This window comes from Rhinoderma darwinii, chromosome 1 (genome assembly GCF_050947455.1).
Source record: "Rhinoderma darwinii isolate aRhiDar2 chromosome 1, aRhiDar2.hap1, whole genome shotgun sequence".
Taxonomy (NCBI): Eukaryota; Metazoa; Chordata; class Amphibia; order Anura; family Rhinodermatidae; genus Rhinoderma; species Rhinoderma darwinii.
Genome location: NC_134687.1, coordinates 405,872,995 through 405,897,503, shown reverse-complemented (window position 1 = coordinate 405,897,503; position 24,509 = coordinate 405,872,995). Strand labels below are relative to the sequence as shown.

At 43.9% G+C, this 24,509-nt stretch overlaps 1 protein-coding gene across 4 annotated transcripts in view; it reads left to right on the top strand.

The window, feature by feature from the left end:
- EFS (embryonal Fyn-associated substrate) overlaps positions 1 to 9,782 on the top strand; it is a 32,906-nt gene extending 23,124 nt beyond the window's left edge. For all 4 annotated transcript variants that reach the window (XM_075828908.1, XM_075828909.1, XM_075828910.1 and 1 more), the window contains one exon: positions 9,233 to 9,782. In XM_075828908.1, the coding sequence (XP_075685023.1) occupies positions 9,233 to 9,652 (420 nt within the window). In that variant the 3' untranslated portion in view covers positions 9,653 to 9,782. The remainder of the gene's footprint in view (positions 1 to 9,232) is intronic.
- The last annotated feature ends 14,727 nt before the right edge of the window (positions 9,783 to 24,509 follow it).

Genomic DNA, 24,509 nt, shown 5'->3' with positions numbered 1-24,509 from the left:
TATTTGTATGGTGTGAGGCCAAAAATAAAATAGTAAGTCTATTACCTCCCACTTGCTTCCATTCACTTCCCTGTGTCTTGTTCTTGAATGCATGCAACCCTGTCGTCCCTCTCCTCACAACACATGAGGTCAGATTGTCTAATTTTCACATGACAAAGGATTGTTTCATTGATTTCAATGCATATAGTTCATGGCAGAGGCAATGAAGTCCACAGGTTACACTAAAATCTGCAAAATACCGTATTTTGCAGACTAAGACGCAGTTTTTAGGACGAATAAATCTTGCTAAAAAGTCCCTGCGTCTTATAGTCGACAGTCAAAGGACCCGGCAGTGCCAGGCCCCCTGACCGCTTCTTACTTAACCCTTTCCCGACCCATGATCTACCGGAACATCATAGAGCAGGGACGGGATGATGTTTGGAGCGGAGTGGGCTCACACGCTGAGCCCACTCTATACACTGCAGGTGTCAGCTGTGTTTTACAGGTGACATGCTTCTCTAACCGCCAGGAACAGCGATGGCGCTGTTCCTGGCCATTTTAACTAGTTAAAGAGGCTCTGTCACCACATTATAAGTGCCCTATCTAGTACATAATGCGATCGGTGCTGTAATGTAGGATTGCAGCAGTGTTGTTTATTTAGAAAAACTATCTATTTTCACTAAGTTATGACCTATTTTAGCTTTATGCTAATGAATTTCTTAATAGACAACTGGACGTGTTTTTACTTTTGACCAAGTGGGCGTTGTGGAGAGAAGTGTATGACGCTGACCAATCAGCGTCATGCACTTCTCTCATTTACTCAGCACATAGTGAACAACACAGGATCACTATGTGCAGTCACATACGCACACATTAACATTACTGAAGTGTCTTGACAGTAAATAGACATCGCGTCCAACCAGGACGGGATGTCTTTTCACAATCACGACACTTCAGTAACGTTTGTGTGTGACTTACTCACACAGCACATCGAGAGTACGCTGTGCTGTCATTTACAGCGAGATTACGCTTGCTGTGCTGTAAGTCACACACAAACGTTACCGAAGTGTCGGGATTGTGAATAGACATCCTGTCCTGGTTGGACATGTCTATTTACGGTCAGGACACTTCAGTAACGTTAATGTGAGTATGTGACTGCACATAGTTAAGAACGCAGGATCACTATGTGCTGAGTAAATGAATGGAGAGAAGTGTATGACGCTGATTGGTCAGCGTCATACACTTCTCTCCACAACGCCCACTTGGTCAAAAGTAAAAACACGCCCAGTTGTCTATTAAGAAAGTCATTAGCATAAAGCTAAAATAGGTCATAACTTGGTGAAAATAGATCGTTTTTCTAAATAAACAACACTGCTGCAATCCTACATTACAGCACCGATCACATTATGTACTAGATAGGGCACTTATAATGTGGTGACAGCCTCTTTAAATGCAGCGGTCAATCGCGATCGCAGCATTTATAGGGTTTTAAGATGAAGGCCATTTATGGCATATCCACAGGATATGTCATAAATGTCAGATAGATGCGGTCCCCACCTCTGGGACCCGCACCTATCTCTAGAACGGGGCCCCCTAAACCCTGTTCTAGCTTACTCGCTCCACTGTCTCCCGGCCACTTCCTGGTTAGGTGGTCGGGACTTACGGAAACAGCCGAGTGCTCGCTGAGCTACGCTGTTTACGGAACTCCCGTTGAAGTGAATGGGAGTTACGGAAACAACGTAGCTCTGCAAGCTACGCTGTTTCCGGAACTCTGTAGCTCCGAAAACAGCGTATATGGTCGAGTTACGGAAACAGCGTACATGGTCGAGTTACGGAAACAGCGTATCTCGCTGAGCTACCCTGTTTCCGTAACTCCCATAGAACTGAATAGTCGTTACGGAAACCACGTAGCATGCTACGCTGCTTCTGTAGCTGCCATTCACTACTATGGGAGTTACGGAAACCGCATAGCTCAGCGAGTTACGCTGTTTCTGTAACTCATCCCTGTATTGTACCAGCGATCTAATGATCGCTGGTTCAAGTCCCCTAGGGGAACTAATAAAATGTGTAAAAAAAAAAAAAAAAAATATAACATTTAGATGCATTTTCAGTGAGTATAAAAAAAATATTAAAAGTTGAAAAAAACACCTTTTCCCATTTTTTTCCCCCAAGCACAATGTTAAAAAAATAAATAAAAAAAAAAAGGAGTTAAATAAAAAGTGGTGATGAATTGTATGTACCAAAAAATGGCTCTCAAAATGTGGTGAAATAGAACAAATGATTTTTTTTAACAAATCGCTTTTGCTTTGTAAAAGTAGTAGGAAAATGAATCTTTTTCCAATATTTTATTGTATAAAACCTGGATGTGATTTATAGTCCGAAAAAAACGGTAATACAAGCTGTTGTGCATGGAAGTCTGATCCACCATTGTCTATACAGGAATTGGACTGGTGGTGTGTCAATCTAAACAGATTGCAGCATAAAAGGTAAACCCTAAGTGGCACACCTTAATGCGATCTAATAAAGATGGAAATTATCTGTGAACCTCAGGCTGCATCAAAGATAATCAGACCCTGATGACCTTTCATAAGTATCAGTTCCGTGTGGCATCAAATTGTCACGTCCGTGATTCTGCACTCCCTGTTTTTGTTTTTTTTCCCTCCGCATTTCTTTAGCAACTCGTGCGTGAAACACGGACAGCACACGGATGTCGTCCGTGTGCGGTCCGTGTTTTTCACACACCCATAGACTTCAATGGGCGACGTCAGAGCCGGCTCCAAGTTTATGTGGGCCCTTGGGCAACACAGACTTAGTGGGCCCCCTTGCAGGGGAACTCACAGCTGCAGGAAAATGGCAGTTTGTGCCCCCATATAGAAGTTAGGACTCCAGATTGTGCCCCCATATTAACGTTAGGCCTTGTTTATGCCCCCATATATACAGTGACCCCTGCAGATAATACCACACCCCCATCCCCTGCAGATGTCACACACGCATCCCCTGTAGATAATGTGTCACACATACACGCATCCCCTGTAGGTAATGTGTCACACACACGCATCCCCTGTAGATAATGTGTCACACACACGCATCCCCTGTAGATGTGTCACACATACACGCATCCCCTGTAGATAATGTTTCACACATACACGCATCCCCTGTAGATAATGTTTCACACATACACGCATCCCCTGTAGATAATGTCTCACACATACACGCATCCCCTGTAGATAATGTCTCACACATACACGCATCCCCTGTAGATAATGTCTCACACATACACGCATCCCCTGTAGATAATGTCTCACACATACACGCATCCCCTGTAGATAATGTCTCACACATACACGCATCCCCTGTAGATAATGCCACACACACACACGCGTCCCCTGTAGATAATGTCTCACACATACACGTATCCCCTGTAGATAGCGCCATTGGGGCTCTCTCTAACAGCGGAATCCCCGGCCAGAGCGTTGTCGAACGTTATGGCCGAGGATTTCGGTCCCAGAGGAGCCATGTTAGGGGCTCCTCCAGGAGCGGAATCCCGGGCAAGAGCATCGGCAACACTCTGGCCGGGGATTCTGCACCTGGAGGAGCCATGACGGCAGCATAAGGAAGCGGCCGAGTGAGCCCCCCAAGGGGCAGCAGGTGCTGATGCTGGCCCTGGGTCTGAGCATCTGACTGACTGCTGAGGGCTCTATGGGGAAGAAGTATACTGCAAGTGTGGGGGTCTGACTTTGACTGCTGAGGGCTCAGAGCAGTCCTAGATGCTCAGACACCCCTCTTGCAGATAATTCCCCCCCCCCATAGAGCCCTTTGCAGTCAGCGAGATGTTTTGACACCCCCCCCCCTTGCAAACAGCCAAAATCCCCCCACCCCCCTCCATCTCTAGCGTTGGCCGGCGATTACTTTTTTTTTTAAGTTCATAACTGGCAGGGGGGGCAGGAGGCTGAGTGCAGTGAGCAGCGTGTTTTAAGACTGCGCTCACCTCAGCCTGGCTGCCTCTCCTCAGTCCTCTCTCTGGCGCTCCTGCTCCGCTCTGGTGGTTGAGGCAGCGTCAGGGGAGAGGAGGGGCGTGTTCTAGCAGATGTGCCGCACGTCTGCTAGGTAAGGGACCTTAAAGGACTAGCGCGGCGGGGGGAGGGTAGGGAAAAATATGGGGGGACCCATATTTTACTGGTGGGCATCTGCCAGCCCAGCCCTGGACTCCCCAGGGAAGCCAGGACGGCAGCCATGAGAAGAGCCATGACGGCAGTGTCAGCACCCAGTGGCCGAGCGGGCCCGGGCACTTGCCCGGGTGCTGATGCCGGCCCTTGGCGACGTGGTCCACAAAAACTGACTAAATAGGACATGCAGTGAGTTTCACACAACGGACACACAGATGCGTGAAAAATCACGCATCTGTGAATAGCCCAATTGATTTGCATGGGTCCGTGTGCAGTCAGTTACTTCAACGGACTTCACATGGACGTAAAATCCGTCCGGCTGAATAAGGTCTTAGGCCCTGTTTACAAACGCGGTTTCCGCGTCAAAAAGACTGTGTAAAGAGCCGAAAATGCCTCCCATCGATTTCAATGGGAGGTGGAGGCGTTTTTTTCCCGCGAGCGGAAAAACCATCTCGCGGGAAAAAGAAACAACATGCCCTATCTTCGGGCATTTAAATCTCTGACCTCCCATTGACATCAATGGGAGGCAGAGAAAGCGTATTTCGCTGAGTTTTTGCCCGTGGCGCTCAATGGCCGTGGGTGAAAAACGCAGCGAAAATCATGGCAAATGGTGTGCAGGCAGATCAAAATTCTAGACGGAATTTTGAGGCAGAGTTTTCTGCCTGCAAAAAAATCCGTGTGAACAGGGCCTTATCGTGATGCAGGGACAATTACAAGAATAAATGATCATTCACCTTGGGGCTTATTTAGGCGAACTTGTAATACATCCGTACAACACGCGTGATTTTCATGTGCCTCGCCGGACCTATGTTAGTCTATGGGTGTGTCCGCTGTGTAAAACTCATGACTTGTCCTATATTTGTGCGTTTTTCGCGCATCACGCACCCATTGAAGTCAATGGGTGCGTGAAAATCTCCCTTTATTAAAATTCTCTGCATAATACATTCGGCAGCGTTCACTGTATGTTGCAGAATTTCATAAAAGACTTCAACGCTATACGAAATTCCACACTGAAATACGCAAAGCAAATTCTGATGCGGAATTACTGTTGCGTATTTCATGACACATTTTTACACCGTGTGTGAATGTACCCTTTGTATCTTCACTATTCTATACATCTCTGTATGGCACCGTTAGTAAAATAATTCCTCCTAAGGGTATTTTCACACGGCAGCGTCCGTAACGGCTGAAATTACGGAGCTGTTTTCAGGAGAAAACATCCCCGTAATTTCAGCCGTAACGGCATGTGCGGGCACTTGAACGCCGCGTCCATTACGGACGTAATTGGCGCTGCTTTTCATTGGAGTCCATGAATAACTGCTCCAATTACGCCCCAAGAAGTGACAGGTCACTTCTTTGACGCGGGCGTCTATTTAAATATACGCCTCGTGTGAACAGACAAACGTCAGCCCATTGCTTTCAATGGGCAGATGTTTGTCAACGCTATCGAGGCGCATTTTTCGGACGTAATTCGGGGCAAAAACGCCCGAATTACGTCCGTAATTAGTGCGTGTGAACATACCCTAAGGAAGAACATTGCTGTAGCATGCCACAACTATTATTTTTTTTAATATCCTGTTTTCTATGAATACAGCAAAAATGTAAAACCTTCTGTATGAAATTGGAGGCATACAGGGGTTCTATGGGTAACGTATTACAGCTCCTTACAAATCGGAGCTTATACAGAGTAATATGAGCCCTTAATTTACTTCAGAAAAGGACGTGGCTATGCTCAATCTAGTTTGAGGTGTTAAGGCCCTTTTAGGCCTCATTTACACGAGCGTATGCGTTTTGCGCGCGCAAAAAACGCTGCGTTTTGCGCGCGTATGCATGGCGTATGCACTGCGTATACGCAGCCTTGTTGCGTTTTAAACGCGCAAAAGGCATTTGACAGCTCCGTGTGTCATGATGCGCGGCTGCGTGATTTTCACGCAGCCGCCATCATAGAGATGAGGTAGTCGAGGCCCGTCACTGTCCAAGGTGCTGAAAGAGCTAACTGATCGGCAGTAACTCTTTCAGCACCCTCGACAGTGAATGCCGATCACAATATACACCAACCTGTGAATAAAAAGACATTCAAACTTACCATGAACTGCCTGCTTCCTCCAGTCCGGTCTCCCGGCCGTTGCCTTGGTGACGCGTCCCTCTCTTGCCATCCGGCCCCACCTCCCAGGATGACGCCGCAGTCCATGAGACCGCTGCAGCCTGTGATTGGCTGCAGCCTGTGCTTGGCCTGTGATTGGCTGCAGCTGTCATTTGGACTGAACTGTCATCCCGGGAGGTCGGACCGGACTTATCGGTAAGTCAGAACGTCTTTTTTTTTTTACAGGTTCATGGATTTTCGGAGCGGAAGTCACTGTCCATGGTGCTGAACCAGTTTAACGCTTTCAGCACCGTGGACAGTGACTGTCTCCTGACGTCGCGTACCCGAACATTTTTTACCGGTTTCGGTCAAAACGAGTTTGGCCGAACCCGGTGAAGTTCGGGGCGCTCATCTCGAATTTGACACTCCGTTTGGATGTTTGTAAACAGAAAAGCACGTGGTGCTTTTCTGTTTACATTCATCCTTTTGACAGCTCTGGCGTGATTTTCGCGCATGCAACGCAGGACCGTCAGTGTGGCATGCGTTGTTTTCACGCACCCATTGAAGTCAATGGGTGCGTGTTGCGTGAAAAACGCAAGATTATAGAACATGTCGTGAGTTTTACGCAACGCACTCACGCAGCGCAAAATACACGCATCGTCTAAACAGCCCCATAGACTATTATAGGTCCGTACGACACGCGTGAAAAGCACGCGCGTCGCACGCGCGTATAATACGTTCGTGTAAACGAGGCCTTACTCAGACAAATTAACGTACGTATGAACGCTCGTTTCCAGTCCTTGTCCTGTGTATACAGGGCAATGATCAGCCAAAGAACAATCAAACACTCGTTTATCCGCTGATCGGATCTTTTATGCAACCAATCAAATGTTTGCTAGTCTGCGTCACATCTCCTTGTGTAAACAAAGATGTGCTGCCAACCTGATGCATGGGGACGAATGTCGTTCGCCCAATACATTACCAATCATTGCTCCTTGTGACTGGAGTAAACTAGCGTCCATCAATGATACAGCACATTGATTTGCGCTAGTTTCCACGGCCAATATTGGGCCGTCTAGAAGGACCTCAAAGGCTATGTACACCTTTGTTACATATTTTTATATAAAAAAAATAAGTTTTCAGTGCATTTAGTGCAACTTTCTAATTTCGTTTTTAGAAAATATTTTTACTTTTTGAGATACAGCTGCGCTGTATACAGAATACAAAGCAGCTGCATCTCAAAGTAAAAAATAATTTTTAATAAAGTAATTAGAAAGTTGCACCAAACACCGTTACACATTTTTATTTAAAAAAAAAAAGGTGTACATCGCTTATAAAGCTGGTGTCACACGGTTTTTAGTCCATTTTTATCATGTTTATATTTTTTGTTTTAGTTGATGAATTCACATTGATATACTTTATTTTTTTTGGGGAGTTTACCCACCACAACAAAAACGCGCAGTGTAAACACAGTCTGAAGGTATGTTCACACGATGTGTTTTCAGACGTAATTCGGGCCGTCTACGCCTCAAATTAGGCCTGAAAAAAACGGCACCATTACACCTCCAAACATCTGCTTGCAATGGGATTTACGGTGTTCTGTTCCCACGAGGCGTAATTTTACGCGTCTTTTTCAAAATACGGCGCGTAAAAATAAGTGCAGGTCATTTCTTGGGACGTTTTTGGAGCCGTTTTCCATTGACTCCATTGAAAAACCGCTCCAAAAACACGCGTAAAATACGCAGCAAAAAACGTCTGAAAATCAGGAGCTGTTTTCTCTTGAAAAGAGCTCCGTATTTTGCTAAGCCGTGTGAACATACCTTTATACCACAGCTTGCAATAGCAAATAGCCTTTTTTTATTTATTTTTTTAAGTGCTAGTTTCCTGAACCCAATATCTCCCAAATAGAATGTGTCTCCCAAATAGAAAATATAGTATAAACACAATGGGGGAAGTGGGTGAGAAATTTACCTGCTATCTTTTTCTTTAAAAACAAATACAGCTGCTTGATAAATATGTTGAAATTACAAGTTTTAACAGGAGCCTCTTTCACACATATAAGTCCATTCTTTGCTTTACTCAAAAAGGATAGTTGTAGCAATAGCCTGCTTACCAATCCGCTAATGCTTAAAGAGAACCCTTCACCTGCCCATACGTGTGCAGCTGAGTGCACCATGTAATAGGCAGGGCTGCACTTTAAATAACGGAGGAGGGTAGTAAAAAAATTTTAGATATCGGTGCCGTTATATTTGGCGCCCGATATTTAAATAACCCCCTGAATGGTCAATGGGGCGTGTAATTGGCAAGGGGGCATGTTGCGATCGCTGTAACACTGTCCAATCCGCTACGGAGAGTGTCACAGCAAGAGCTGGAGAGCGTGTGCAGCTCCGCCGCCGCCACCACTACTGAACAGAAGAGGAGAAGGTGAATTCTTCTTCTTCTGTTCCGTGGCGGCGGGAGTATCGTCAGTGCTGTGCGCGCGTATGCTCTCACTCCTCCGCTCTCAGCAGACAAGGATGACAGGACTGCACATTCATGGGCAGGTGCAAGGTTCTCTTTAAGGGCACGTTCAGATGTGGCAGAATTTTTCCGCTGCAAATGTTGGTGCAGATTTGGGGCAATTACGCAATGAATCTGCACCAACATTTGCATTTTTGACAGGTAATTCAGACGTTGCAGATATCACAGCGGACTTGCCACAGATTTCAGTTTTTGCATTGCAAATGCTGAAATCCACAGTGAAATTCCGCTTCTTCTCCGCCACGTCATGAGCATGCTCAGAGGGGAAATTCTGCACCGCAGCCTGATTTCCGCACAGTTATTTTCTGCAACGTCTCAACTAACTCCTAAAAATTTATAGAAACAAATGTAAAAACCGACTGCTGCAGAATTCCACTGCGGACTGATCGCAGCGGAATAAAACAGCAATTCGGCCACGTGTGAACATGCCCTAAGGGTTCTCCTCTTCAAAAGCACTAATGATATTTTTGTATTTACCTCCAAGATTGACACCTACCCTGAACCTTCCGAAGATGATCGGCATTTGCTTCGTTTTTATGCATCTCAAAGTAATGGACATCTACAGACTCTTCAATCCTGTGTGAACACCTTCCTGGGGAGTGCAAGTTCCCAACCCCCACGCATCTTTGTAGGACATGGAAAGCAGTTGGTGATCGCTGCACACAAGCTGGTGTTTATTGGGGACACGCTTGGTCGACTTCTTAGTTGCAACCAACTACAAGCTAAGCTTACAGGGGAAGGGGGTACCTTATGCCAAGCACTGAAGGAAGTTGTTCTAGCAACAAAGGAGGCTGCTGCACTGTACCCATCCCCTGTTGCACTCAAAGCTATGGCAGTTAGTGTCTCCGTACTATGCACATGTGCACATAGCTTCACTGACCTTCTACAAAAAATGGCCAGTTGAAATACAGACATTTGAATTGTTACAAAGCATTATGGTTTAAAAGCTAGAGCAATACAATGCCTACAGCTTTCACATCAATGGACATTTTGTGGATTGTTTTCCCCATTTTTAAATATTTATTTTATAAGTCTTTCTCTGTAGTGTTTTTAATCTAAATACAGCCGACTTCTGTTTTAAGCTTCGTTCACATCTACATCAGGGCTCCGCTCAGACGGAATGTCAGAACAAAGCTCTGACGCAGATGTGAACGAAGCTTAACTCAGGTGAGTTATTCTCCTGCTTTAAACCACTGTTTAACAGGCAACACAGATGATACACAGTATTATCATTAATGCTTCATAAAGAGAGCGTATCGTCCTTATGAATCTGCTATATTGAACAGTATCCCATAGAGCTACTTTGCTGAATACAACCAGGGGCTGTGATTAATGATATCAACTCTAAGGATATGTTCACACGCAGAGTCGAAAACGTCTCAAAATACGGAGCTATTTTCAAGAGAAAACAGCTCCTGATTTTCAGAAGTTTTTTGTGCCACTCGCGATTTTCGCAGCAATTTTTGGAGCTTTTTTCAATAGTCTGCCCTTCTTTTTCGCGGCCGTTTTTTTTATGCGTGAAAAAAATGCTCCGTCGGAACAAAACGCAGTTTTTCCCATTGAAATCAATGGGCAGTTGTTTGGAGGTGTTCTGCTTCCGATTTTTCTGACCCGAAAATAGGCCGTGTGAACATACCCTAAGGCTGGATTCACACGAGCATGTTTGGTCCGTAATGGACGGAACGTATTTCGGCCGCAAGTCCCGGACCGAACACACTGCAGGGAGCCGGGGTCCTAGCATCATAGTTATGTACGATGCTAGGAGTCCCTGCTGTAATCATGTTTTCAGTACGGGACAGTTGTCCGGCAGCGAGGCAGGGACTCCTAGCGTCGTACATAACTATGATGCTAGGAGCCCGGCTCCCTGCAGTGTGTTCGGTCCGGGACTTGCGGCCAAAATACGTTCCGTCCATTACGGACCAAACATGCTCGTGTGAACCCAGCCTAGAGGGTAACTATACATATCTGTCAGCCAAAATCTACCCCATAAACATGCACGTTAAACCAAGTGTGCATGTCTATTTCAATGCGGAGAGGGAGACAAGCATCCGCCGGACACCTTATCTCCTGGCAAAACAAAGGATTTAGCATTTTGAACTCCAACATCTGCTGGCAGGGGACAGTCCCAACTAAAACCAAATGGGGCATATTTACAGTTACTGCATGCTTTTGACTGCCCAAGCAATATACCACAGCAGCCAGATTTTACGTTTTAAAATCATGCTCTTGACAAACACTGTTCACACAAGGCTGCCAAATGCAGTTCTCAGATTTGCTGCAAATTTCACATTTACTTTAAGGGTATGTGCACACGATATCGACAATTACGGCTGAAATTACAGAGCTGTTTTCAGGAGAAAACCGCTCCTGCATTTCAGACGTAATTGCTCGTACTCGCGTTTTGCGAGGCGTCAATTACGGCCCTAATTTGGAGCTGTTCTTCATTGAAGTCAATGAAAAACGGCTCAAATTACGTCCCAAGAAGTGTCCTGCACTTCTTTGCCGAGGCTGTTAGTTTACGAGCCGTCTTTTCACAGCGACGCGTAAAATTACAGGTCGTCGGCACAGTACGTCGGCAAACCCATTGAAATGAATGGGCAGATGTTTGCCGACGTATTGGAGCCGTGTTTTCAGGCGTAATTCGAGGCGTAAAACGCCTCGTTTACGCCTGAAAATAGGTTGTGTGAACCCAGCCTTAAAGGGGAAAATATATGTTGCAGTTTTCCATAGAAAATGTTCTAGGAAACTTTCCTAGCACTGCTTCTTTTATGTAACCCTCTCCCACAAAGCAAAAACTATATAAATAAAAAAAATATAAATAAATAAATAAGTATTTGCGGTGAGCAAAGTGTAGGCAGTGCCACTTTCTGCTGCCAGTAGTTCTGTGAACCTGCTATTTAGGTGCTATGTTACAGTCATCAATTTAACTTTTGCCTGCAACATATTGAATGGGCCTTGGACAGGCATATTGTACCAGTGTTTAACCCTCTTCCCGTCACTGTAGGCAAGATGTGATGGCGCAGGCTCATAAGCTGACCCCACGCCATTACCTGCAGGTTTCAGCTGTAGACTACAGCTGTGATAGCTCTTATCCTGGCCGTTTAACCCCTTTAGAAGCCACAGTCAATAGCAACCGCGGAATCTAAGTGGTTAGAACCCCATTGGCATCACCGCAAAGCTTTACAGCATTGGCCTCCAGGTGTGCCTAATAAGCTGCCTGTTCGTGTAAAACACACATTTATAATACATTGCCCTACATAAGGCTTTATTCACACAAACGTGCTTCAAAAATAGCCTTTTTTCCCATAGTCTTTTATTATTGGAAAAAAGTGTTTAAAAAACTATACATAATTTGCTTCGCCACATCCGTAACGACCCAAACTATAAAACAATCGCATTATTTATCCCGTACAGTGAACCACTAAAAATAAAAAAAACAATGCCAGAAAAGCTGTATTTTGGCGTCTTTGTCTTAAAAAATGGAACAAAATCTGATCAAAGTCACATGAACCCAAAAATGGTACCACTAAAAAAACTACAGCTGTCCTGCAAAAACACAACCCCTCACACAGATTTCTCGATGCAAAAAAAAAAAACTGAAACATAATATATATATATATATATATATATATATGTGTGTGTGTGTGTGTGTGTGTGTATATATATATAAATCTGTGTATGTATATATAGACACACACACACACACAAATTTGGTGACCTGTCATTTGTACCGCTTGGTAGACACCATATAAAAAAAATACAATGCCAGAATTGCTGCTTTTTGGTCACCTTGCCTCCCAAAAAATGGAACAAAGTGTGATCAAAAAGTTTGCATTTACCCCAAAATGGTACCAATATAAACTACAGCTTGTCCAATACTGCTATGTCGATGGGGAAGAAGAAAAAACGAAACAAAAAAAGGTTCTGGTTTTGTAAGGCAGTAATGAAAATACATCCTGAGGTGCAGGCCAAAGTGGAACATTGCTTAAGTTTCAAGAAATGGTTATCAAGGCCATAATGTTTGGGAACCAGGAATGGAAGGGCCCAAGCACATCTTCTGGAATTGCTGCGTATCTTCTGTCTGGAATTGTGGATGGAAAATATGCAGCAGAATACAGTCGCAGCAAAATGGGTGAGATTTAACATCTCATCCACATGCTGCGTAAAATTTACGACCAGAAATTCACCTGCGGTGTTAGTACCGCAGCGTGTCAATTCCTGCTGCCGAAAGTGTACTGAAATTTCTGTAGACATTCCACTGCGAAAAAAAACATTCGATTTCCTGCATTTTTTACTGCAGAAAATGGTGTGGATTTAGCTGCGTTTTTTTCAATGATGGGAGATGGTGATATTTCCTCTGAAAAATGCAGCAAAAGCCGCACCGTTTTCTGCAGTAAAAAAAATGCAGGAAATGGAGCAGTTTTTTTCGCATCGGAATGTCTGCTAGCTTTAACAGAAATGCTGCAGAAATTTTCTGCAGCAATTCCGTTACGTGTGGACAAGCCCTACCAGACAACCATTTCCCATTGAAGTTCCCCAGACTGCAAAGAAGAGTACTCCAAAAGGGGGATCAAAAAGGACACTTTATCAGAGCGACAATGGCCTGTGCATAAAGGATTGCTGTACAGTGTACCACACATCTGTGAATTATTTTGATTTATTTACCCTATTGTTATACCACCTTATTATGCACTGATGTACTCTGCACAGCTTACATATGACCCTACATTATAAATTGAAATACTAGTAAGAACCCAAACAAAATTACGAACAAGCACTTCCTCCCTTCAGTGTGCCTAAACAGCAGTGTACGTCCACATACATAGCATTGCCATACCTGGGAGTACCCACTTAACAGTTTATGGGGTATTTGGCTCCAGTGGCACAATCTGGGGGGGGTGACGACAGACCATGGGTATATGCTGTTGCCACTAGGAAAAGTTACACGAAAAATAAAAAAAGGTAGGCCCTTCCCACAAGCACTGAGTACAGAAGCAGCATACAAGCTAATAGAACAATAAAATCAGTATCATAGAAGAAAACCCACGTGTGAGGGACAACCTTATGAACTTCATAACTACCAGGGAGGAAGCTGTATCCCCCAATAGACTAAACGAAAAAAAAATTACGGTAAGTGCTCAAAAAATCCTATTTCCACTTTCATCTCATTGGGGGTCAAAGTCGTCCCAATGGGTGGGAACTGAAAAGAAAGGACATAAGCATCTGCGCAACAGATGCCCGCAACACCTTGTGACCAAAGGAAGCATATACGAATGCAAATGTATACGCCCTTAAAAATTTGAATGTGTACAAAGATGACCAGGTGTCCACTGTTCAGAGCTGAAGATCCAAAGCCTGAGGGTGCATAGCCCAGGAAGCACCATCCGCTCTAGTGGAATGGGCCTTAATCTGGAACGAGCGTTCCTTCTATTTAAGCATGTAAACCTCGCAAGTAGCGGACCACAGCCATCCTCCGGGACCACGAACAAGGTGCACGATAGGTGGACCCACAAACTGCGAACCACATCCAAATTATGAAGCGCGTTCCTTAGGATGCACCGGTGACGGGAAGAAGGACAGCAAAACTATATTTTCGTTAAGATGGCAGGAAGAGACCACCTTGGGCAAAGAGAGGGCACTGTGTGAAGCATCGTCCTATCTTGATAGAGTGTCAAATACAGAGGACAAGAAGTTATGGCTGCCAAGTCGGAAACCCTCTCAGCCTTGATCCTCCTGAGAAGAGGCAGCGGAGGAAACTTATAAATCAGGTTGAAGTGATACCATGGAGCAACCAGAGCGTCAACCGCATACTCCTCAGGATTGTAACACTTTGAGATGAAGAGGGGGACCCAGCAATTGAGTTGGGATGCCAACAAGTCCAGGTCCGGCGTGCCGCACCTGGAACAGATTTGTTCAAACACCTCGTAATGAAGGGTCCACTCCCCTGGGTTGACCCGTTTCGCGACCCAATTGTCTACCCGAGGTATGTGGACTGCTGAGAAGGAACGTGAAGCTCCGCTTTCTCCTGTATCGTTGATACTTCCACCATTGCTGACTAACTCAGTGTCCCTCCTTACTGATTCAAGTAGGCAAAGAGTCGTCCAGTGACTGAGACAGGAAAATCTCTCAGTTCCAAAATTTTGATGGTGAGAATGTCTTCCTGGTGGGACCAGAGGCTCTGTGTCGTGAGAAAGGAACAGCACTGAGGGATCGCCGAGAGGAGAGCCTCCAAAGAAGAAACCGGCACACGATCAATTAAAGAAGGATTCGGTGGTCTAAGGAATCCAGAGAGCGGTTTCACCAGGAGAGGAACGCCCTCTGAAGCAGGCGAGTGTAAAACTGGCAAGAGGAATGGCCTTGATGGAAGCTACGATGGTGCCAGTTCTACAAAAGCAAAGATGAGAAATCCATCTGGAACAAAGAATTGCCATGATCACAGAAAGAATCAATATATCTAAGTTAAAACCTACAGGCTGAACAGGAAAGCTACAAACTGATAGTGGTAAGGGAGAACTTCAAAATCGCAGGAAGCACTGGTGGGACGGGCAAATGGGGACATGCAGGTTTGCATCCTTGATCTCCACTGAAGTCCCCCTGTTCTATAGAGGAGATCACCGACCCGAGAGACTCCATGGAGAAATAAGAAATCTTGACGAAGGCTTCCGGGCCGAAACGCGCGTCGGGGTGACGCCAGTGACGGTGACCTGTTCCAATGGGTATGAGCTGCGTTTCCAGCATATGTCCACCTTCAGCACTATGAGTCTTGTATTTTGATCATTACTAGGGGGAGTGGCTGTTGGCACTTGTGGCTGACAACACAGCCACAGCTCTGATTTTGTATTGTGCTCTTTACTTACGGGGTCCAGCTGAGCCATATAATTTGTGTGCATAGTATGGATACTGGTTTCTTTGTCTGGCTCTTATCAGGGGTACTCACATTGCAATACACGCTGTAATCTACATGTATTCTGATTCTACTTGTCTGTGTAGATAGATATACAGAGCTGTCCTGCTGCTGATTAGCCCCCCCCCCCCCTTTTTTCTGCTGCTATTTTTTCTGCTGCTATTTATTGTTCTTTCATGCTGGCTATGTAACAGAATATGCATATCATATAAATGTAATATACCACTGATGTATCTTTGCATTTCTGTAGCTTAACAGTGTCGCTTATTACCCACATATTTGGACATAATATTATATATTATATACGTGTGATCTGGTTGTCTTTTCTGCACTGTGGAATTCATCTCTGTTTTTTAATTCATGTTATTTTTTAAAATGTATTTAATAAAGATATTTTTGTTTTAAAATATTTTTGGTGTGTCAGACTCCGAATTTTAGGTTTGTCATTTGTTCAGCCGTTTTAGGTCCAGAAACTTTTGGGGACAACAAAAAGATTTGTTTAAAACCCTAGAGATTCTCGGTCTAGAGGAACAGGGACAATGACTCCTGTACTCAAGAGAGTCTATTGCTTGAAAATAGGTGGCTGCTCTGGCAGGTGACAGAGGGGGTGTGAACTGGAAGAACCTGTTGGGCGGAAGACATACAAATTCTATTGTGTACCCTGAGGAGACTATTTCCTGCACCCAGGCCTCTACCCCCTACTCGAGACCCAAGTGGGAGCGCACATTCAGGCGGAACTAGTCTTACCTGCTGCAGGCTTAGCGGCCTGAGGGTGGCAGCGCCAAGAGGAATACGACTTGAAGGAAAGACTGTTCTTAGAGTCCTGGTGGGATTGCTGTCTGGATGCCCATGAACTGAGGAATCTATGAAAGGGACGAAAAGAAGGTGCCAGTTTCCTGGTATTAGGAGCACGATGATCCTTAGCTTGAGGCAGGTAAGTGCTTTTCACACCTGTTGTTTCCAAGATGATTTCGTTCAAGCAGGCTCCAAAGAGACAGGAACCAACAAAGGGAAAAACAGTCCAGGAGCATTTCGAAGCAGTGACGGCAGACCAGCAATTGAGCCATTCCACCCGGCGTACTGTGACCATGGAAAAGGAGATGCGAGTCACAAGGTGACCCCAACCAGGAAGGTTTCATACAGATATTTGTTTAGCGTCGGACAGCTGGTGAGAGAATCACCAGATCTTCAGCGAGCGTCCCTGAAAGGGGACCATGATGGAGTTGGCTACCCCTCAAAGGAGGACCTGGAAAAAGAGTCAATGCAGTGATCCAAAAGATTGTTCTTCCAATGGCAGATACCACCTTATTCCACAGAGGTCTTGGCCGGACGGGAGACTGGAGGATCCACAGCCAGAGGCTTCGCCCATTTCGAGGAAATATCCTCTGGAAAAAGGATACATAAGTTTCAAGCGAGAGGTCTAGGTAAATTTCTTATCAGGATGTTTCCATTCCTTGGTGACTACCTCTTCAAACTCAGAGTGGGAGGGGAAAGGATTGTGCAATCACCTTGGGCGAAGGAAGGTGACCATCTTCACAAGGGGAAATGGATCCGCATCTGTAAGGTGTCTCTAACAGCAGTAATGAGACCGTCCACCATAGAGGCCAACTTGGAGAATTGCCTGTCATCCAGCTATGAATTGGTATCTGAGAGTTTGCCATCAGATAAGGGTTCCCAGTGAGGAAAAGATGTGACAGATAGGTGCTCTGTAGGGGGAGGGAAGTCTGATGAGGCAGGTGATATTAAGGGCAGAAGAGACCGCACAGATCTGTCCCGTTTACGAGGCCTGCTAGGGGAAGAAGATATGGAGGGAGAGTCCCCAGAAGGTTGATTAGCAGGGGCCACAGGGTGTGCGTTTACAGATCCTTGGCCTGGAGGCCGGCATGCATCACACAGAGCAGTAGGACCACGTGAACTTTTGGCCAATTGTGGAACAGGCAAATTGAACTACATTATGTACCTGTCAGGAGGATTCTCTGGTGTCTGACATGATAGTATTGGGCTCACCACATTCCTCAGTTACAACTGGTAGTCCACTAAATATACTGCAAGAGACAGGGTTTTGACTCCCTTAGAAGGGTTTAATGACCACATGAGGTTACCTAGAGTGTTCTAGGTTTATGCTCCCCTACTGTAACATACTGATTCAGTGTCTGACAAGAGTTTAGGAATAAAAGAGGGGTACCAAATGCAGATCATAATCATTTAGAGAATGAACAATGCCATCCCAGCGCAAACAGCAGCACTTGTAAGGTCCTGTGATGCTGTGTCATGGCTCGTCTGAGAAGCGATTGATTGCCGGTGGTCATGTGATGGCCATGCACCAGTCGCTAGCCAGGAGCACGTGTCATGCCCCCTGACGGAAAGCTGAAAGGATGGTGGTCTGCATAAGAAAATGGCGGCTGTGGAATGCAGTGAACCGTGTCGCCGCAGGGGAATTGAATTTTCTTTGTACTGGTACCTTAGGGGCTAATGCAAATGTGACATGTGCCCGGAAACCAATCCAGCAAACTCTGCACTTCAAAAGCAAAATGGTGCTCTTTCCCTTCTGAGCCCTGCTGTGTGTCCAATCAGCAGTTTATGACCACATATTGTACTCTGGAAAAATTGCATAACAGATTATGAGGTGTTTTATCTCCTATTCCCACTTGTGAAAATGAAAAATTTTGAAAAAATATAATTTTCCATTTTCACGGCTCAATTCTTATAAAATTTATGAAACGCCTGTGGGGTCAAAATGCTTACTACTAGATGAAATCCTTCAGGGTGTAGTTTCCGAAATCGGGGCCCTTTGGTAAGGGGGGGAGGTGTTTGTGTTTTAGCGCACTGCAAATCTATAATCTCTGTAAAACATTCTAATAAATAGAGGCCCCTAAATCATCAAGAGGCCCCTTCATTGCTGAGACCTGTGTTTCAGTCAAAAACACACACACAAAAAGGCCATACTTACTAATATAAGGGCAGGTTAATACCGGTTCCCAGCAGGATGCAGACAAGCCATAAATGCTACATAGAGGATTGTGTTGACTGGGTTTCAGTCAAGTTGCACACTGGGGCCACATATGGACTATTTCTAAAAACTGCAGAATTGGGGCAACATAGATTGAGCTGAATATCTGCAACAGTTTAATTTTTCCGACAGGGTTAACAGACTTCCCAAATGCTTTTTTTAACACCACGAGGGGTGCAGTATTTAAAATGGGGTGATTTATGGGGGGTTTCTAATATATATGCATATATATATATATATATATAGATATAGATATAGATATAGATATAGACATAGACCTTTCTCTTCATTTCTAAAACCGATTGGACCAATTTACTTCTGGTCTTGAAAAAGTGGAAAATTGTTGCTAAACTTATAAGCCTTCTAACGTCCTAAAAAATACCAAAAAATTAAGATGCCAATTTAAAGATGCTAATATTAAATTATTAAAACTTTTTTTGTGGTATGATTAGCTGTCTTAAAAGCACAAATATGAAATATTTTTTCAAAGTTTTAAATACGTTTTAGTGTTTTTCACAAATAAACACAAAAGGTATTGACCAAAATTTACAGCTATCGTAAACTAAAATGTGTCAAGACAAAACAAACTCAGAATCGCTTGGAAAAATAAAAGCATTACATAAATATGCCCACATAAAGTGACGTCATGTTTGAAAAATGGGGCTCTGTCAGAAAGGTTTAATGTTAAAAAATTAACAGAAGGTTCTTAGTATACATTTTGATCAAACTATATATAAGCCCACTTGCCACTTCACTGCAACCTCTTTTAAGCGGATTCCTACTGTAAGGGTATGTTCACACGAGGGCGTCCGTTACGGCTGAAATTACGGGGATGTTTCAGCCTGAAAACATCCCCGTAATTTCAGCCGTACCGGCATGTGCAGGCGCTTGAACGCCGCGTCCATTACGGCCGTAATTAGCGCTGCTATTCATTGGAGTCAATGAATAACGGCTCCAATTACGGCCAAAGAAGTGACAGGTCACTTCTTTGACGCGGGCATCTATTTACGCGCCGTCATTTGACAGCGGCGCGTAAATATACGCCTCGTGTGAACAGACAAACGTCTGCCCATTGCTTTCAATGGGCAGATGTTTGTCAGCGCTATTGAGGCGCTATTTTCAGACGTAATTCGGCGCAAAAACGCCCGAATTACGTCCGTAAATAGGCCGTGTGAACATACCCTTAGGTGCAGTACCACATGGCAACCAACACCACCACAAAACAGCACCTGCCAAAGGTGGGGGGGGGGAAGCCACACCTCTGCTACAAGACCAAGCCCCTTGGCTCTGGGCCACATCCCCTCACAGGCACTGCACCACAACGATGTGAACAGGATATATATTTAGGGAAATACCTTTCCGTGTAGCCTAAATGAGCAAACAGAGCAAATAAGTAGATACTGCAGCTAATAGAGTAGGGACCCACTTAAAAGATGGCACCATAAAGTAGCATGTGGGCCTATGCAGTGAGATCAAAATGTGTACTAAGGAGCTCATCTTCTCATTTATGAAGTTTTCCAAGTTTATGAACTACACAGAAAAGTACCTATGTGTCTGAATGGTCACCATACTCAGTAGTAGTTATTTGCATTATGTTGCCTAGCTCTTTTCATTACAGTTGTTTTACCTCTGCTACAGCTTGCTCTCGGTAGGATTGCCATAAAAAGGACTACAGTTTCCATGATTCTTCTGAAAGACATTGCCTATATTTACAACTGCCTGCATGCCCCTTTATAAAAAGGTGTACGGTAGTGATGTAATTAATCACGGTCTCATACTAAGACAGCTCTGCCGCTATACACTAAACTATCTGCTGCCCAGCATGTGAAACACCCCTCCAGAAGCAGGGAACAGTGGAGATAAGAAGAATGTGATGTGCCATGTCCTGTACTATAGGGAGGCGGATGGAACCACGTGCTCATTGTACGAAACGTCACACAAGCAGGAGATAAACACCAGGAGCATGTGACTACATATGAGACTGGCTTACAGAGACATTTGAGCTACAGACTGTACTTTAGTGACTAATCTTACAGCAGTCTAAACAATTACACACTATTTTAAAAGATCAGAAAACCCCTTTAACCTCAAAACATAAAAAGACGAATCATGTGCAGACCTTATCTTATCTTATTTTTTACTTATTGGTATGTAATTGCTATAGGCTAATGTGGTATGTTGTCGGTCAGAGATGAATGTTTTATTTGCAACATTTACCAATTACACCTGCAACATAGGGTATGTTCACACGCTGAGTCAAAAACGTCTGAAAATACAGAGCTGTTTTCAAGGGGAAACAGCTCCTAATTTTCAGACGTTTTTTAAGCCACTCGATTTTTTCGCTACATTTTTCACGGCTGTTTTTAGAGCTGATTTCAATAGAGTCTATGAAAAACGGCTCCAAAAACGTCCCAAGAAGTGACCTGCAGTTCTTTGCGGCGTTTTTTTACGCATTTTTTCAAAACGGCCGCGTAAAAAAACGGCCCATCGGAACAGAACGCCGTTTTTCCCATTGACATTAATGGGCAGATGTTTGGAGGAATTTTGCTTCCGAATTTTCACCCGTTTTTCGTCCATTTACTGCTGAAAAACGGCCGATAATAAGCTGTGTGAACATACCCTAACATTTGAAGGCAAAATCAGACCTATATCTCTTACAGCATCAATTGCCATGTTACTTATATGGCAACAGGAAGAGCTTGATATGCTGAAAAAATTATTAAAAAAATTAAAAAAATCTGTCTCAGAAGGCAGATGCTTGTTGCATTAGCCTGGAATCAAACATGCCGTTATAGTAGTAGTTTTTTTTGCCGAAGCAAGGTGTGGATCCCAAAAGTTTGAAAATTCTAAAAGGAAAGACTAATACTTCTCTCTTTTGTTTCCACGTCTGTGTTTGGCTCAAAAAACTGGCACAAATACCGCATGTGTGATTCCAGCCTTAGGGTATGTGCACACGTAGTGGTTTCAGGCGGATTTTGGGGCGTTTACGCCTCGAAAAACGCCTGAAAAATCGGAAGCAGAGCTCCTCCAAACATCTGCCCATTGGTTTCAATGGGAAAAACAACGTTCTGTTCCGACGGGCCGTTTTTTTTTTACGCCTCATTTTCCAAAAACGGCAAGTAAAAAGACGCCCGCGAAAAAGAAGTGCATGTCACTTCTTGGGACGTTTCTGGAGCTGTTTTTTTTATTGACTCTATAGAAAACCAGCTTAAAAAACGGCCGTAAAAAAACGCGAGTTGCTAAAAAAACGCCTGAAAATCAGGAGCTGATTTCCCTTGAAAACAGCTCCGTATTTTCAGATGTTTTTGATTTTGTGTGTGCACATACCCTTAGGCCTCATGCACACGACTAAGTGTTTTTACTGACCGCAAATACAGATCCAACAGGTACGGATATACATCCGTAGCCGTCCGCATTTGCGGAAGCACCCATAGCCTATGGGAGAGTCCATGCCCAGAGTGAAAATCAGAACAAGTTCTGTGTAGACATTGTAAGGGTATGTGCACACGACCTCTTTTCAGACGTAATGGAGGCGTTTTTCGCCTCAAATTACGCCTGAAAAGACGGCTCCAATACGTCGGCAAACATCTGCCCATTGCTTGCAATGGGTCTCTGCTGATGTTCTGTGCAGACGAGCTGTCATTTTATGCGTCGCTGTAAAAATACGACGCGTAAAATGACGGCTCGTCAAAAAAAGTGCAGGATACTTCTTGGGACGTTTTTGGAGCCGTTTTCTCATAGACTCTATTGAAAACAGCTCCAAAAACGGCCGTAAAAAACGCCACGAAAACGCAGCGAAAAGCACCGTGAAAAACGTCTCAAAATCAGGAGCTGTTTTCCCTTGAAAACAGCTCCGTATTTTCAGACGTATTTTGTTAATCGTGTGAACATACCCTAACAAGGAAAACAGGGACATTTCCCCCTACAGCCTGTAGAATTGTGAATATCTCTGAGCGAGGATGCTGATCCTGAATTACAGACTAAGGCCCCATGCACACGACCGTAGATTTCGTCCGCAATTACAGACCCAGTCATTTCAATTGACCACGGACAATGTACACGGGAAGGTGTCCCGGCCATAGAAAGCCTCCGCGAAAGATAGGACATCCTAACAGATATAGCTATAGCGCAGGTGCTTGCACACCCAATCCCATTGCAAGGTTTGATGTATGCAAGGAGAGTTGATATGTCTGCAAAACAGTATATCTCTATATTGTTCAGAGACACCTTTGCAGTTTTGAAGAATGTTAGGAGATTTAATCTCCCATTCTATCATGACTATGAGTTGCCCTTGAAGAACTACCCCTGTCTGGCCTTAATATCTATAACTAGGCAGATGTGGTCTGATATGGAGGGAAAAGGTGTAAGGAATATTGGAGATATTATTGATATGCAAGGGATATTAATATATTTTAATGACATATGAGCAATTAATGATGTACCAGTTAAATATTTTCTTAACTTTCTTTGAACTCAATGAACTTTTTCAGTCCGCAAGGGAGCCTATGGACGTGATAAACATCCAATACAATAATTTGATGAGTATGACTAACAATGGTAAAAAAATATCACCTATATATATAAATGCCTAATGTTAAATATGGGCTATGAAAAAAATGGAGTATGATGTTGTCAAAAAATGGAAAACCTCTTTGAACCTAGAGGAAAACCCAGAGATTATTTTTGAACATCTAAGGAAAGCCTATAATACAATAAAAACAATAACCACATCAGAAAATTGGAGAGAGCTATACTGGAAAATTATGCATCAGGCAATATATGCTTTTGATAAGCCTCTGCAAAAGTATATACCTGGGTATATTGCGAGCTGCCCTATGTGTAGCAAAGAAAAATCCAACTTAATACATAGTCTCTGGTTTTGCCCATCATTGAAAGTATTTTGGGGTGAGGTACATAAACTGATCAATAAGGTGTTGGGGAATGAAACCATAAAGGACCCATGGTTTTTTGTATTACATGTTGAGGATATCAAAAAAGGAGAGAAGAAAAAATATAGGGATTCCCTTCATGTAATTTTATTGGCTGCAAAGAAAACTATATTGGATCAATGGATCTACCATCTAGCGCCAACATATATATATATTTTAGGAACATACTGAAGCGTCTGATCTGTCTGGAATATACAGGTAAAATTGATCTGCCAGAAAATAAATTATAATCTAAATAAAAGATGGAAAACACTTATAGATCTGTTATTCTCGTTAGAGGATCGAGAGAGTATATTCCGAAAACATAATTATAAAAGATACCCCACTATCCAAGCAGTGTGACACATGAGGGTGGGGGGCTCAGAGGTAGAATGAGGTATATGGTCAACATAGTGGTTAGAACAAATATTGTTATGTAGTAACAATGTTCTGAATATGTCTATTTTGTAATCTTTAGCTATGTGTATCATTATATATATTTTTTTAAAAATAAGAAAATAAAATATATAAAAAAAAAAAGATAGGGCATGTCCTATATTTAGTTTTTTACAGACTGTGCTCCCATACTTTATATGGGAGCACGGTTCGAAAATGCGGGTGCCTGTCACGGACCGTGATTACGGGCATGGCCGTGTGCATGAGGCCTAAGTAATTGCAATATATGTAACAGTTACTCAACTTTTAACCCCTTCCCGCTCCTGGACCTACTATTAGGTCATGATGAGTGCATCGTTCGCGCTCCGTGACCTAATAGTATGTCATGGAAGGAACGGCCATTCCGGCCCCCCTCCCGGCACATACTGGAGCTGTGACAGCTGCTGTCTTATACAGCAGTTGCCGCAGCTCCTTCAGCAGGGACTGATCGCGGTGGTCCCCGCTGATTAACCCCTTATAAGCC